Below are 16343 nucleotides of genomic sequence, written 5' to 3'. Positions count from 1 at the left end.
CAGAAGACTTTCCAGAAAATAGATCAAAAAGGAATAGTTGAATGGATGTAAAGAACATACGGGGACTTTTATCTCTAAAGTACAAGGCTATAGAACAGCAAGAGGTAGCTAATGGTTTTCCACAAAGAATCTAAACATGTCCAGTACTGCTCGACGACAGTCTTAAAATGATACTCCCTTTCTTTGTAGGCAGAGGCACAAAGGATTCAGGCTCAACAGAGAAGCACAGACCCATCCATCAGCTGCCTTGATTGTGCCTTTCTGTAGTGTTTTTGACACTGTGGCCCTTCAGTTAATCCATGGGTATCTTATGCCGCTGAGTTACACAGCAACCACTCCCAACAGCCTTCACACCGACTCCTGGGTTCTTCTGTTCTCTGCTATTTGGCGTGCACTTTCTCTCTTACATACACACAGTTTAATAGTTAATGTGTACTGTGCTTTCTGCATGGAATAGAGACATAGAAGAAGATGGGGAAGAAGAAAGAGAAGGGGAAGAAAAATACTTGGGAGGGAAAGAATGTAAAAGAATGAGAAAGAAACACCCTAAGTCATTATATTTCATCTCCCAATAAATAAGGTTAAGTAACTTCTCAGGCACTTAGGAAATGATTATAACAGAGAAGGTAATAAGACAATCCACTGAATATAGTAATTTCCCATATTTCAAATAGTTCTCTATTAAGTATGAAAAAAATGTGGCTATATACCCAGGGACCTGGAAACTATGTTGCCTAGGCTAAAAGCAGAGGAAAAATCAAAAAGGATTTCAAATTTAGTAGTTTTGCAAATAATTTGTGGCTTAGAAGCTCTTTAAGAGCAGGAATCACATCTTACTGCCCAAAGCATCTTGCATAGGGCTTTGCAGGGAGTATATGATAATATTGGTTTAATCCACTGCAGGGCAACAGCATCAAACTCCTAGGTTCACCACTTGGAGAGCACTTTTCTCTTGTGGGTGACAATGGCTGGTAACATTATGACCCAGACAGTGGCACAGGCACCACTTCCAGGATTATGTGCCTAAGACGGCAGTTTATCAGGATGCTTGGGACCTTCTGACTGTTTGTTTCCTATTAGTAACCTCTTCATACTGTCGCACAGGGGGTTCTCAGTTTATATGCATTCAATAGATGCACTTCAGAAGAAGTTGCACGCAAGGTCAGTGCTTCTCAGCTTTCTTTTAAGGCTTTTGGTTTCTCAATCTGCAATGGCACCCTTCTCCACAGGCTGGCGGGTAGAGCCTCTGTCTCCTGCAGGTGCCAATATTACAGAGCAGATCAAGCCAGTGTGGGTTACAGAGGGATATGCAGGTCGTCCTAAGTCCCAATGCCTGAAAATGACATGAAACTAAATATAACTTTTAGAATACTTATAGACTGTACACACTTTATAACAATATTTGCATCTCCACTATGTTTATTAAAAAGACACAGACTAACACTACTAGCTGGCATTTCAGAGCCGCTTCTAAGTAATAAAAACAGTCTTAAGAGCTTTACGTGTATCGTTACGTTCAATTCTTATGACAAAGGATAGAGGCAACATTATTCAGTTTTACAGATGAAGAAACTGAGGCACAGAGAGAATTAAATACAGTCACACATACAATGAATGGCAGAGCCAAGATTTGAATGCGGGCAGTCTGACTCCCGAATCTGTATTCACTCCAGAGGCAGAAGTGACTACTTCCTTCCCTCTGAACTAAGAAAATATATGCAGAAATGAAAATGTTCAAAGGAGATCAGACCAAGCATCTTCTTTTGGTTAATTGTGATCCCTGAAGGACAAAACTATAATAATGTTAGAAGCTGGAGGCTCTGGCCCGGAGAGTGTATTTCTGGCTATTATCCATATAATGCATTCATTTCAAGACCTGTCTAAAAAGAAACCTTAAAACTCCAAATATCAGCTCCTAGATAGCGGGAATTTGGGGCACTGTGAGCATTGCATCCTGGGAACATGCAGTCCATGTTATGAGTGGAGGCAACCAGCGCAGTACCCCTGCACACATCCTTTGCTGTTAGGAAATGTGGAGATGCTATGAAGACTCCTCTGGCCCTCTCTGTCCATTTCCCCAAAGAACATCCTTCCCCTTTCGAGTCGGCTAGCACAGCAGAGGGATGGATGATAGATGACATACGAGAGATCATGAAAATGCGGTGAGAAATGAGGTTAAAGTTGTTAAAGAATCACCAAAAATTTTGGTAGGAAGATAGCTTACCTTCATAAGATCACCAGCTATTACTGCCTGCAAAATTGCTGTGAAAGACAAAAGAGAGATGTCCCATTAGTAGAAGACCCTCTCATCAAAATACCACAAAGGGCTGGATCTATATTTTGCCAAAATAGTCTACATTTGGGGTAGGAATCAGGGAAAGAGAAGCATGCCAAGAATCTTGCATCAGGCTAAAGCCTTCTCTTCACCCCTTCCCTGCCCAGACACCCATTCTTTCCAACATTCTAGAGTCTACCTCAACACCCCCTCATGAAATTTGGAGTCACAGAGATTAGGTTCAGATCTCAGCTCTTTCACAAGCTGTGGAACAATGGGTAGATCATGGAACCCCTCTGAATCCAGTTTCCACATAAACATCAAGTTTAAATCTTACAGAATTACTGAAATGATTAAACCCTATGAATGTTCTCAACTCATCTACTGAGGCAGGCTAGGTGCCTAACCATGATTTTTTTGCTCCTTTCTTTCCAGTTCCTTCTACTGTATCCTCTTGGAGTTCCAAAAATTACTAGTAATTTTGTTATGTAATGAGAAACAACTATCCACTTCTATGGAAATAAAGAAGACTAAAGGTAGTAGAGAGGGGACGTGTATACTTGAATTCTGTTCCGAGGAAAATGATCATGTGGTCAGCATCTCATCCACTGGCAACTCAAGTGGAAAGAACTCTGAGAGTCTTAGGAAACCTAAACTAATTATAAAAATATGTAGCTTTAGGGGCAAAACTAGAAGTGCATGTACATACAGGTTATGTGGGAGACAAAAGGGGAATGAGAAGAGAAAACTGATTAACAAGGGCAAGAAGATGTGAGCATCTAATGACAGCAATGATTCCCCAAGGGAACATTTGTCTTAGGTTGGAAATGGTCCCTTTAGAAAAATAAATACCTAGATTCTAAAACTACTCAAAAAAAAAAAAAAAAGATTATTTTAAGGCATGAATGGCATAGAATTTTAGAAGAGAGTAACTTAAATTTTAAATTTCTCAGAGTGGCATTTTATTCTCATTTACTCTCACATAGAGTTAGCCAAAAATGCTGTGTTGTGCATCCAAATGCACAGAGCCCTGGAGCAGCACTGACAAGGCCCTCCAGGTTTTCATACTGACTACTTACCAGTCCCGAGTGATTGGATGCACCACAGGCAGGTTCAACCCATTCACTGGCCCAGGGCTGAAGGCCCTGCCCTTGACCACAGCAGAAACCATGAAAACCCATGGAAATAAGGAGGGCCACTTGAGCACTCGAGGAGGACACAGACAGAAAGACAGACATAAAAAGGAGGAGAATGGGAAAGAGGAACGAATGTTTCCCTTTCCATAATGAGCTGCAAGCCTCTCCCTAGGGTTCCTAGCACAATGCTCTGTACGGTATTGATGTGCAACGATTAGTTGCAGAACTGACTGAAGGCAGAAAGAGAAAAGGAGCCAGATGGGAGAGAGATAGAAACAGAAAGGAAATTAATGTCAGAAGAATCCAAAGAAAACACATGCCTCACTCTTCTTGCTATAGATGAGGACACTGGAGTTCAGAGTAAAGTGACTGTCTCGGGGCACAGAGCCAGTAGTGGCCCAATCGCGGCCATAATGCAGGTCAGTGTCCAGTCCAGTCCTCTGTCCAGTGCCCTCTGGGAGCTCCCCAGGCAGAGCTCCCCCAGGCTCTGTGATGCCTGGAGAAAAGGAAAGAAAGTAGTCTTTATAGGTTATCAAGCCTTTATAGTGTTGCAAAAGGGCACTGGATTAGAGTGTAATTCTAAACGTAATTTAGGAGACATGTAAGCTTAACAAGTCAATGATTGTGAACCAATTTTCTTTTTTGTAAAATAAAAGTAATAGCTGCTCATCTGTCTATAGTAAGGATAAAACAAACAAACAAAAAAAACAAAAGCTTTATAAGTATATATGTCAACAGAAGGGGTCATTTTCAGTACTTTTGTGACTGTACTTAAGTATCTGAAGACATATGGATAGACACTGCAGAAAGAGCCTAGAAAGGAAGGGTGAAATTGGTATGGGAAGTCGAGGAGATGTATCTTGTGAATACAGCACCTATGAGAGGAGAGGCATGGATGAAGGAGTCAGTGGGTACTGCTTAACCCTACGATGTAAACCCTATATCAGAGGACAGGGAGGGAGAAGCAGGAGAAAATATTAGCCAATCACAAGTCTGCAAGAACAAATCAGTTCAGATCTTTATACTATAGGATGTTCTCCTGACTGAAGTAGAATATCCATATTAGGATAGGAATAAGGTTAGGGCAATTGCCTGAGTCCGGGGGCAGTTAATGCAGGGCTTGAAATAACACAGAGCTTCAAAAACAGTTATAGAGCCTATTCTTTTCAAGATTTTAAAACATTTCCCAGAAATCCAAAGAAAAAGAAAAGAGAAATAGAGAAAAGAAGGAAAATGAATTCATTAATTTAAAGCACTTGTGTAATAACATTTGGGGCATACAAGCAATAAATCAAGACAATAAAGAAATTCCCCAGGACAAAGTCTATTTAAGGAGAACCAGGAAGGGAAGAAAGGAAAAGGGAAGAAAGGGAAGAAGGAAAGAAAGAAAAGAGAGAAAAATATTAGAAGCTGGGGGAAAACTTACTGGCTAGCTGTAGAGTTCAAAGATTTCTTGGAGGAGGTGAAGTTTAAGCCAACTCTTCATGGTAAGCAGAATTAATGAGCAAAGAGGATTTGGAAGATCCTGAACAAAGACATGGAAGTTAAGTTGTGATGTCTAAGGGAAGCTGCAAAACGCTGTATATTATCCTCCCTGAGGTGAGGAGTGGTCTCAGATAAGATGCTTCAGAGACCAAAGGATCCCCCCCGCCACAGTGAGCACCTCTTCTGTCAAGATAAGGCACTTGGGGTTTATCCTGCAGGTGATGAGAAACTATTGCAGAGTTCAAAGTAAACCAGGAAAGCATATAAATGTCAACCATGCCAGTTTGATCTTACCCTTCCCCTCCTGGAAACAGAGTTATGACCTGCTCTCTGCTCATTTTCTACAGATTGCCCACATTATAGCCTCTTTAAATGCCTACCCCAGACTCATTCAGAAGCACTGCTATGTTTGTTGGTTTCCAGCAGCTTCCTGGTTTAAAGTCCCCAAGAACAGGTAGAGAATCATGTAAGAGAATCATAACCGCAAATAATTTCCAATTGTACTGGAGATGGAAAGCGTGGATATTTACTTTTAAGTCAAGCAATACACGCAAGGGTAGCTATTATGCAAACATTATTAGGCTCAAGGCTCACTTCTCTCTCCTGATTAATGTCCTTCCCCATGACCACTACTGTTTAAGATTTCTTCTGCATACAGAGAGCTTGCATCTATTAGTATTCAACTCCAGACTGTACCTTCTGAAAGATCAAGCTTAAAAAAACAAATAATGAGTTGTTATGATTATTGTATTGTTCTTTATTATTTCTCAGTCCCTAAGCTTGCCTTCCTGCCTTTTCCAAAACTCTCCCCAACTGGGGAAATCATGCTCCCAAATGCAAAGAAGGGAAGTCAAATTGCTAGGGGGAGGTAAAGGTTATTGAGTGGATGGATAGTAAGTTTTCTGGACAATCAAATCACATAAACTTACACAGTTAGACAGGAGAGTAAGGGAGTAGAGAACTGAGAAGTTTGTCGTTTTTAGAGCTTAGAAATGGAATCATTAATTTATGTGAAGTGGTTGCTTTTCCCTTCAGTGCTACCCCTTCCAGTAAACTGCTATCCAGTAAACATCAAAGACAGAAAACTGGAACTGACAAGTCAGAATTGCAAGGAAGGAATCCCCGTCTTCCTTCTCAGTCTTGGGTCTCAATTCCCAAGGGTCTGGATATCCTCAGAAATCTGCACATGGAAGGAACAATGCTATCCACTGGAATCAGGAGAGGGAGAAAACAATCCCTGGGGTCACTGGCTGGCCACCTTCCCTGCAGAGCCACACCCTGTTTGAGGTTCTGGGGATACCACTGCACAAGGCAAACTCCACCCCTTGCCAGAAACTGATGTTTTGGCAAGAAGTCCAAATTAGGAAGGCATATATGGGAACTGATTCAGGATGCCTGAATTTAAGCCCTGTGAGCATGATTAACTAGCTGTAAACTTTACCAAACTTCAGTCTTCTCATTAGAAAAATGAAATAAAATCAGTTCTTTTTGAGACTCTGCAAATAAGCTCAAGGAACAGAGGATCTGACTGTTACGATCTTCTTTGTAGAACACCATGGAATACTGAATGTTTTTGACCTCATTATACAGAAAAAGAACCGTTTCTCACCTATGAAAGGAAAAGGTAAGATTACAGAAGGCCAATTACAGCTGTAGAGTTTGGCATATGACTACTTCCAAAGGGATAGTTTAAGGTTGTGGTTTTTGCTATGTCAACGAAAATATTTAATAAAAAGCATGCAGGACTTGGCAAAGCCTTGTGCATGTAGTTCTCAATAAATCAACTACATCATATAGTTTCAACTCTGAACACTTATGTCTATTTAAAAACTTTAATCTTTCGTGTTATTTCTCAGTTCTTAAATTAATATTCTACTACAAGACAGTTTGTCACCTACTAATGATAGCAGTCACTTAAATCTGTTTTTAAAAAACTGTTGAAGAAAAAAATTAAAAGTACAAACAACAGATGTTGAACAAAGAGTAGCTTGTCCTCGGGTTGGGAGAGAAACCAGTTGATGCACTGAAAGTATAAACATATATAAGGCTTTGCCAACTTCTGCACACTTTTTACTCCTCAATATTTCATCTGCAATGCAAGTAGCATATCCTAGAACTATTCCTTCAGAAATGGACATATTCTACATTCCAGGGCTATTTCTGACCCCACCCTAACCCTCTCATTTCACAGATGAGAAAACTGGGGCTTGAGAGGTAACCACACTTTTCCAAGGTCACACAGATAGCTAGCAATCCAGCTGATAAAGGGACTCTTATTTTTTTCTTTGTTTCTTTTATATTTTCTTTAACATTATTGTGTATGATCCATGTTAGAATTCCTTCCACCATGCTGTTACCCCTTTAACCTGGAGCAAGGTGGGAAAAAATAGAAACAACCTCCAATAAAAGTTTCATGAATGCATCACATGGAAAATGAAGTCAGTTTATGGCTTTAAGGTCCAACTCTTCTTATGCCGAGGGAGACCCTGAGCGCACCCATGGCAGATGTTGCGTTCACCATTCTGTTGACCGGAAGACGATGGGCATCTGCCTACTTCTCCTTTATTCAAAGTGACCTACTGCTTAGCCACCAGAGAGGTTGCACTGTCAGCTGCCCAAGAGTCTATTTCTTTGAGATATATATTTCTGCAGAGCTTTTCCCGTATTTTCCTTATCAGAAGCATTCTGTCCAATTTTTCTACTTTGTAAGCAGTCAGTCATGGTACATGAGTAACAAACTGTGAAGGCTTAGCTCCCCAAAATGGAACTTAGCATAATCATCAAATACAGCAAAGGTAGCTAACACTTATTTAATGGTATGGATAACTACTGGGAATTATAGTAATTAGGCATAAGTGAGAAGCAGCTCATGAGAATGACTCTAATTAGTATTATTTTACATAGTCATACTGAACAAGATGAAGTGAGAGAAAGGAGGAATTAGATGTTGCAAAAGACCTCTGCATTTTAATATAAGCCTAGAGGAGGTTTTGACAATTGATAATCAGCTATGTGCCAAGTCATTTGTTAATAGCTAAAATACAGAGGGTTTTTAATATCCTGGAACAAATCCAAGATTATTCTTAGAATGATACACAAATCTGGGATCAGGTGTTACTGTACATCAAACCATCCCAAAACATAGTGGCTTCAAAAAGAACAATTATTTGTTTTGTTCAAAAATCTGCAATTTGGATCGGGGTCAGCTGAAAGTCTGTCTCCTCTCCACCTGACATCAGGTGGGGCAGCTCCATGGAAACCTCAAAGATCTACTTTCAAGACGACTACATAGTACTGATAACTGGGTGCTGGTTTCAGCTGGGAGTTGTAGTTCCTCGTGCATGACATTCTGTGAGCCGTTTGAACTTCCTTCTGAAATGGTGACTGGGTTTCAAAAGCAACCACCCCAAGAAAGCCTAGTGGAAGTCACCTTGTCTTGGAAATCACATGGAGTCACTTCTGCTGCTACAGTCCTAAGTTGGTCCATATTCAAGAAAACACAGACCCCACATCTCAATGAAAAGAATGTCAAAGTCATATTGCAAGAAGAATGTGTGGGATGGGAGATCATGCTGTGGCTGTTTTTGGAAAATCCAGTCTGTCCCATCATACACTTGCACTGTGACATACTTTGAGTAAGAGGGTTGATGGTGACTTTTAGTCAGCATTGGGAAATGGCCACAAACAACAGTTTTCTTACCGGAGTCACCCATGGGAATGTATTTTGCACACAGTGTCACTGAAAAATACAAAAGGTTGACAACTGCTTATCTGAAGGGTCAGCTTTTAGGAATGGGAGGAAGAAAGGCAAGTAGAAGATGATGCAGACAACAGATGTTTGTTGAGTTGAATTAAGAATTCCATCTAAGGTAGACTTTACCCTGAACTTCTCTTTAATAATCAGATGAAAGAAAAAACACTGTGCCTCCTCCTCTTTCTCCTCCAGCCAAGCAAGCGATCACTCACCCAACTCTAGTCCCATGTCCTTCACACCCCATCTACCATCGTCTCCCCCACTGCCGAGAAATGGAGTGGAGGGCTCAGAGCACACACACTTCAGATATCTCCTCATCATTGGGATTCATCCATCAGCAGCATCTGAAGACCAATAAATGCTACAGTGGTCTAACGTTCAACCACCACCTGTGCCAATGGCGCTCAGAGGGTGTAACCATAGATGGGAGACATAAATAGGTTTTGTTTCTCTCTAGTGACAGAGTTAATCCTCAGATTGAATTAGGCCCTGCTAATTGAATGCATGAATGCATAGGGGTTCTTTCCATCTGCTGCAGCAATCTTTTTGAAGATACTATTGGCATGGAAGGAGTTTCCTGTTTGGAGAAAAAACAAACAGCCCCCTATCCAGTGTTCCCTCCTGGCAGAAAACTTCCACCTTGCTGCCAGAGGACCAGGACGTGCTCCCTTTAGAAGCAGTTCGTTCCATTTCTCTCATTTCTCCCCTGGAATTAGCTACAAACAGTGTGGGGACCAGATGTCTCTCCCAAACACCCCATTTGTTTACCTGTGGTTGCGAAATTGTTCTCTGGTTGTTTCACGTGTGAAAGCCCCATCTCTGCACTTAAGCCACGAGCACAGGGACTGCATTTTAACTTTGCTCCTTTTTATTTTATCTATATTCTTTCAATAAAAACTATAGCACGAGAAACATATGAAGGCTTAATAAATACTCGGTTGATACTTGTGGTCTAGTGATTGAACTATCATTCAATCTTCAAACCCTGAATCAAGGAAGACATTGTAAGGAGTGGAGGAAAACCCACTTTACTGGCTCCTGCTACACCTGGCAGTTGGTTTTGGAGCTGAAAATATTTTCATGTCTTTTTAGGCACCTAATCTAATCTAATCTCTTTAGGTATCCAGTGTTTATTAGATGCAGCGAAACAACACTGTAAGCATCTCAATAAATCATAAATATTTATCTTATGGGTCAAATTAGAGCCCTATACCAAGCAATAACTATTTCCTAGAACATCAGTGGTAAACCTTAGATCAATGTTAAGAGAAATTTCATGGGTGAATTTGCTTTGAGTCCTGGGTTAGAGAAGACAAGTTCATAGGTCTTCCTCAGTCTTCCCACAACATCGTAGGTTATGTGCCAACAGTCCCAGGGGGGATGAGAGAGGTTCCTGAAAATATCTTTCGAGAATCTATGCAACTCAAATTTAATGTTTTTTTCTAGTGATAATATATTATTATTACCATTTTTGGATGTAGTGGCCAACACTTTAAAAAACAGAGTGCCAGCGTGCCTGGGTGGCTCAGTTGCTTAAGCACCCAACTCTTGATTTTGGCTCAGGTCCTGATCTCTCTGAGCCATGAGATGGGGCCCCATGTCAGTCTCTGGGCTGGCAGCACAGGACATGCTTGGGATTCTCTCTCTCCCTCTCTCTGCTCCTTCCCACTCGTGCTCTCTCTCTCTCTCTCAAAAATAAATAAGCATTTAGAAAAATATATAGTACCACCTTCTAAAGTCATATCTAACTGTTCCCTTAAATCTAGGAAAATAGAAATTCCTTTTTAGTACTAATATTACAGAATCCCATCAACCATTTTTGTTCAATAAATATTAAGCTTCCACCAACAGGGAAGGCTTTTCATACATACACAAAGGGTTTTAATCTGGTTACACCTTACTAAATTCATGAACCTCAAATAATCATAGCATACAATAACACTGTTTCTCCTCCTTAACATTTGAATAAAGTAACAGATATTCAAGTTCTCAGTACATTCGGACTGTTTCTGTATTCTCCAGAAGTATTCCATCTCTAGAATGTCCAGAGAATTTGACTTAGAATGATGAACTTTATTTTTGCTTTCCCAGCATCTGGATGGTAAAGCTATCTTCCTAAGAGACTATGAGAAATGGAAGAACTAATAAATAAGGGTCTTGTTCGCCTCACAGGTGAGGGGAAGGTGCTAAGTAGAAGCAGCGTGGCCACTGGACTTGGCTCATAATGATTTTCCCCGAGGACCTCAGAGACAGCCTCAGAACCTTGGCTTCATCCCGCCTCTCAACTTGGGGCCCCCTTCCTCCTGTGATAGGTCTCCTTGAACTCATCTGATGTACTCTAGCCGTGTCCTTCAGGATCTCTAAAAGGAACTTAGGTTGAAAAGCTGCCTTCATATTTCATTCAGTGATAGCCACAAGCAGATGCGATGTGGCCTGGAAGCAACGGATGGTTACTGGTTTTACCCAAACATCAAGACTGCGTCTGGGAAATGGTGTTTAAGGCCAGGATCCAAGTACAAATGAGTGTGCTCAGGAGCTCATAAAGATGATGGGTTTATGGGTCATCCGGTCATCGGGATGCTCAGTAAGTGCCTTGTCAACGCCTGCCAGGACACTGGCCACTCTGTATGATGAAGGCCTGTTGAACTAAGAACGGGTGTAGCCAAAACCCTCCTCACCGAAACACAAGTAACCAGGGAGGCGTTAACACAACAAAGGTCACTTTCAGGGACATAGATCAACAAATGCACATAAAGCAAATGTGTACAATTTTTTTAAAAAGATAGTTTCTAGAGCCTGCTCTCACTTGTAACTGTAAATGCAGACAATTTGTACTTGTAACTAGGTTATAATAAAAGGCTAATTTTGAACCTTCCCCATATTGGCATAGGACAGATATTAATTGAAAACATAGAAAAATTAAGCATTTCATTTCAGAGAAGTGAAACATGAGTTTTAACTTTCACTTTGACATTGTGTTAAGTTGACTAAGGCAGAATCACAGCTTAAAAGCAAGAATTCTAAAGAAAAAGGTTAGTGTCGAAGCTTGCCTGGAAGACACAAAATAGAATAGGTTTCAGTATATGAGCAAATCTTCAAGGATATCCACTCAAGAGCAGATTTTACTGTCCAGTTGCTGTGAAGAGAAATCAAAACAAAACCTTCATTCTTCTTGGGAACTCGCATATTCTTAAGGAATTAAAGAGTATCTATAAAGTAACACATTTGTACTTACATATCCACATGTAGCCCCTGACTGCTAGGGAAAGAGAGTGGTGTATGGAACCACTTCCTAGGGAGGTTGTAAGAAATTGTCCAAAAAGGGAAGATCTGCATTGGCAGAAAATATGGGTGGGGAGTTTTCTGTGGAAAAGACCAGCTGGTGTAGAGGCATGGGGGGACAAGGAGTAGGGGGCTTCACTTGATAAAGTGGGATGTCTGAAACGGCGGTAGGGGGAAAGGAGTCGGGAAGGGAGTGAAAAGGGCATCCCAGGAGAACAGCTTCCAAGATTCAGAGAGTAATGTGAATCCAAAAACTTTTTTTTTTTTTAATGTCACGGAAAATCACTCACCAACTCCATTTTCAGAATACAACATGGGCCAAGACTATCACTCTCTCCCTCAAATATAAAAGGAGCTTAACTAGAAAGATCGCTGGGAAATCAGATGCCCAAGGAACATCTCTGGGTGAGCCAGGATTTCTGAGAATGAGAAGGAGCCCACAGAGTTAGCTGGGGAAGATATGGGGCCCAGTGAGGCACATGGTCAGAGGAACGGAACAAACAGCTACACAAAGAGTATGGTTTCAATGACTTTTTTGTGGTCTTATAAAACAGCACCTCTAACTTTTTGGCAACGGCTGAAAAATTGCCTTTACTTGGTAGGGTGCAAGAGGGGATGGAAATGTCATGAGACTGAGCAAAACTGAGTCGATTTTGGCTGATTACAAATCCCCTTTTCAATAAGCACCGGGGGCGTTGCTTTGTCAGGAGAAAAGCTGGAAGCTGCATAATTAAATAGTAATGTATTTTGTTACCTTGTTAAAGAAAGCTACCAGTGTGAAAGCTGCCTGCGGCATTTATGCACTCGTAAAGTTGATTTCCTTTCTTTTCAGAAGGCGAGTACCTGGTGAGGTGTGGAAATAAAGTGCCATGTGTCATCACGAGCAGGAATGTTAACAGACTGGCACCCATCTGCAGGAATCCATATGCACGCCCCGTGGAAAGCAGGACATCGGTGTCTCTTAAAGACCCTTCCCAAACTGAAGGTGACATTTTGGGTTTTTTCTCGTGTGATCTCATTGCCCAGTATTCTTGTCTGCCTCAGAGGCCTGAGTCCAGAGAACAGAAGAAGCCTCAGATATCAGCCACCTCAGCCTGCTCTCTGAAGAGACCAAGCCCGAAGGAAACGATCTGCCCAAGCTCCCCACCCAGTAGAGAGTGCAGCCAGGGCCAGGCCTGGTCTCCCCACTCTGAGAAAAGGCTCCTGCCCTTGCCCGATGTTACCACCCATGCTCAAGTGGAGGAGGGATACACTCTTTGCCCATCAGGTTGTAACTTGAAGGACATGTTAGGGCCAGCAAATCTAGAAAATGACAGGCTTGGATAGTATCTCAAGTCCATGCCACAAGCAGGACATTGCAGGTCTACTTCTAGAAAGAGCTATTCCCATTTTGGTTGTTTGATCACTTCTCTCGCCCTCCCCTGCACGTCTACTCTCCCTCTCTGTCCCTTTCTTGCAAGCAAACTCTGTGCTAGGCATCGAGCTAATATTATCTAATTTAATCCTCACTATACATGTACTAGATAGGTCCTGTCACTGTCAGCACCCCTGTTTAAGGATGAAAAACCGAGGTTTAGTGAGGTTAAGTCATTCGCTGGAGGCCACATGGCTAATACACAGCAACGCCAGGATGGAAACCTAGCATGGGAAACACTGATATGTAGGACGAGGCACTACACTGCCTCCCTTAGTCATCAGGTGGTAAAACAAGGGTCTTCTCCCTGGTCAGCCAGGAATGCAGTTTTAGTGTCTGCACGCCCTATGCTTCTCTGGCTCTGATGAGGGATGCTACAGAAAAGAAGGTTGCAGCGGTAGGGAAGGGAGTGGGTAGTAATGAGCCACGGAGAGGCCCCATGTGGAGTCATGTTGACGGAAGGACAGCCGCATGGGGATAAGAAAGTCGTACCCTGACATGCAGGGCACCCAAAGTGGACCCAGAAAATGAGGACTGATTCAGAAGTCTGGCAAAACAAGGCAGCATTTAGTTGACTTCATGATCTTGAAAACAAGCCGGACTGATGGCTATGTCCACAGCTCTATGCAGGACAGCACAGGCCTAAGGAGCTAGAGTAGACAGCCTGGGCAAACAGAAATTCACGCAGAAAAAAAATGCTTCCAACTGGAACATTCCAGTATGGAACATACCGTAAAATATCCAGGGCTAATCTTCCAGGGACCAACTGAAAAAGTGACAGTGTGTTCTAGTATTTTGCAACCAGTAATCATGGTAAGAGATGCTTAGGCTCAGACCGTCATTAAGGGAAACGAGTCACCAGCACCCATCTCATTATTTGCAGGAAGAAGTCATCAAAAGGAAAAATAAGCTTTAGGTGGAGCTTACTGGGGGACAGGCGTTCATTGGATATTGGGGTTTGTAGTCAAGTAGACGACAGACAAATGGAGTAACAATGATCTTCAAATAAGGACTATGGTAGCTATCAGTGTACCTGCCTGGCCCCTTGGAGACATGGGTGTTAATATAGCTCAGATCCTACCATTTCACACAGTAAAAAGCATAAATCAACCCAGTAAACTTTTAAAAAGTTAGCACAATTTGATTTTTCATTTCTGCTCTTACAGGTGGTGACACAGAGGCCAAATCAGGCACTTTCCATTCCCTTTCACACACTTACCTGTAGGATAAGTGACGGATCTGCAGGAACGGAATCTGTGATGGCTTCATCTGCTGCCAGAGGAGCCGTGACACATGGTGACCTCTTCTGAACTGTCCACTTACCAGCCAACCAGGTTAGCCTTCTCCCTTCCTAACTCTCTCGTTACTTTCTTATTTATTTATTTTGAGAGAGAGAGAGTGGGTGAGGGGCAGAGAGAGAGAGAGAGAGAGAGAGAATCCCAGGCAGGCTCTTCCTCTCTGCTGTCAGCACAGAGCCCAATGGGGGGCTTGAACTCACCAACCGTGAGATCATGACCTGAGCCGAAATGAAGAGTCAGGCGTTTAAACGACCCAGCCACATAGGCGCCCCTCTTGTTACTTTCTTATTTGGCAATGTTTTAAATGCTTAACATATTCTCTGAGGCCAGAGAACGTCGAGCCAAGTTGTAAGTGAATCTCAGTAAAGAGCACCCTTCCCTCTCAACATACACTCAGCTATAACAGGGCTTCAAAAGATAATTAGATAATGATCCCCAACAAAGCATTCCAAAGAAACCAGAAAGATCAAAGGATGATATGGTTACAATCAATAGTGAGATTTCACAAAGGGGGTGGAGAGAAAAGAGCAGGGTCAGGACACATAAAAAGCGATATAACCTGATTTTGGAAAGCCCAGGGGTTTTTGTTTTGTTTTGTTTGCTTGCTCTGTTTTATTTTGTTTTTTAATCAGCAGCGATGGTCTGTTTTCCTACGAAATGTGAAAGAAGGCTAGCCAAAGAAAAGCATGCTGTCATTTTTATTCCTTTCCTTTCACACAGTCCTTAGGGAGCACCCAGTGAGACCACCATAAAAGGCCATTTTTTCAGCACATTACCAACTGAATTTCTTTGGAAAAGGTCCAGGACTAACCTATCTTCCAGGACTAACAGGAACAATGTTAATGAGGCTACAACGGAATTCAAAGATGTGTATTGAAAGTTTCTGTTTGCCAACACCATATACTGCAGCAAATGTAACAATGAGACTTGTATAGAGAAAATCAATTCTGTGCCAGGGAACAGCATCGAACGGGGCAACATCTCTATTCACTGGGTTCATAGTCAAATAAGAAGGGCAACACCACCCATGGGGAAAAAATTTGGAATACACTCAAAAAAACAGTAAGTGAATAGGGAAGGAGAAATTGGGGGCATTTGAGTTGTCAGGAAAATTCATCATTGTTTGTCCTTAGAATCTATGCAGGTGGTTCCAACATGCAAGAATTAATGAGCACCAAGGAGGGACTTGAATGAAAGACAGTGAAGGTGGTCTGCCAGAGAGGTGGTAGGAGGTGATACAGACCATATGGCTGGGTGAATACAAAGGAGATGAACCTGGAGAGGGGCCCACAAGCTGGGGAGTAGAAATAATTCACTAAAGCAACATGAGCTAAACCAGGCTAAGAAAGGGCCTCAAAAGTGAGCACTGAAATGTCTGAATCTAATTAAAAAGCCAATGGGGGATTTCATAGCCAGAAACAGAATATGGGACAAAAAAGAACACTCTAGCAACTTTGCATTACTAGTCCAAAGTCATTGCAAAGTGGCATACTGTGATGGCCAACGTTGAAAACCCTTCCCAGTGAGGCAATTACAGATCTGTGAGGTTTCCATCTGTATGATCAGCCGAGTTTACTCACCACATTTTACTAATTAACAGCTTATAGAAAATTAAAGGAAAAACATCTAACTTTCTTAATCTACTCTACCATTCTGGTCGTCTTATTGTCTACCCGTTGTGATATTTACTTAAGGAAAT

General features: G+C 41.8%; 1 protein-coding gene across 12 annotated transcripts in view; it reads right to left on the bottom strand.

The window, feature by feature from the left end:
- The window catches only part of DGKI (diacylglycerol kinase iota), a 452201-nt gene that overhangs the window by 23361 nt on the left and 412497 nt on the right, over positions 1-16343 (bottom strand). For all 12 annotated transcript variants that reach the window (XM_058724155.1, XM_058724161.1, XM_058724154.1 and 9 more), the window contains one exon: positions 2225-2262. In XM_058724155.1, coding sequence (XP_058580138.1) covers positions 2225-2262 — 38 coding nt within the window. The remainder of the gene's footprint in view (positions 1-2224; positions 2263-16343) is intronic.

Source organism: Neofelis nebulosa, chromosome 4, assembly GCF_028018385.1.
Source record: "Neofelis nebulosa isolate mNeoNeb1 chromosome 4, mNeoNeb1.pri, whole genome shotgun sequence".
Classification (NCBI taxonomy): Eukaryota; Metazoa; Chordata; class Mammalia; order Carnivora; family Felidae; genus Neofelis; species Neofelis nebulosa.
The sequence above is the reverse complement of the archived record's forward strand: the minus strand, read 5'-3'. Positions and strand labels throughout refer to the sequence as shown.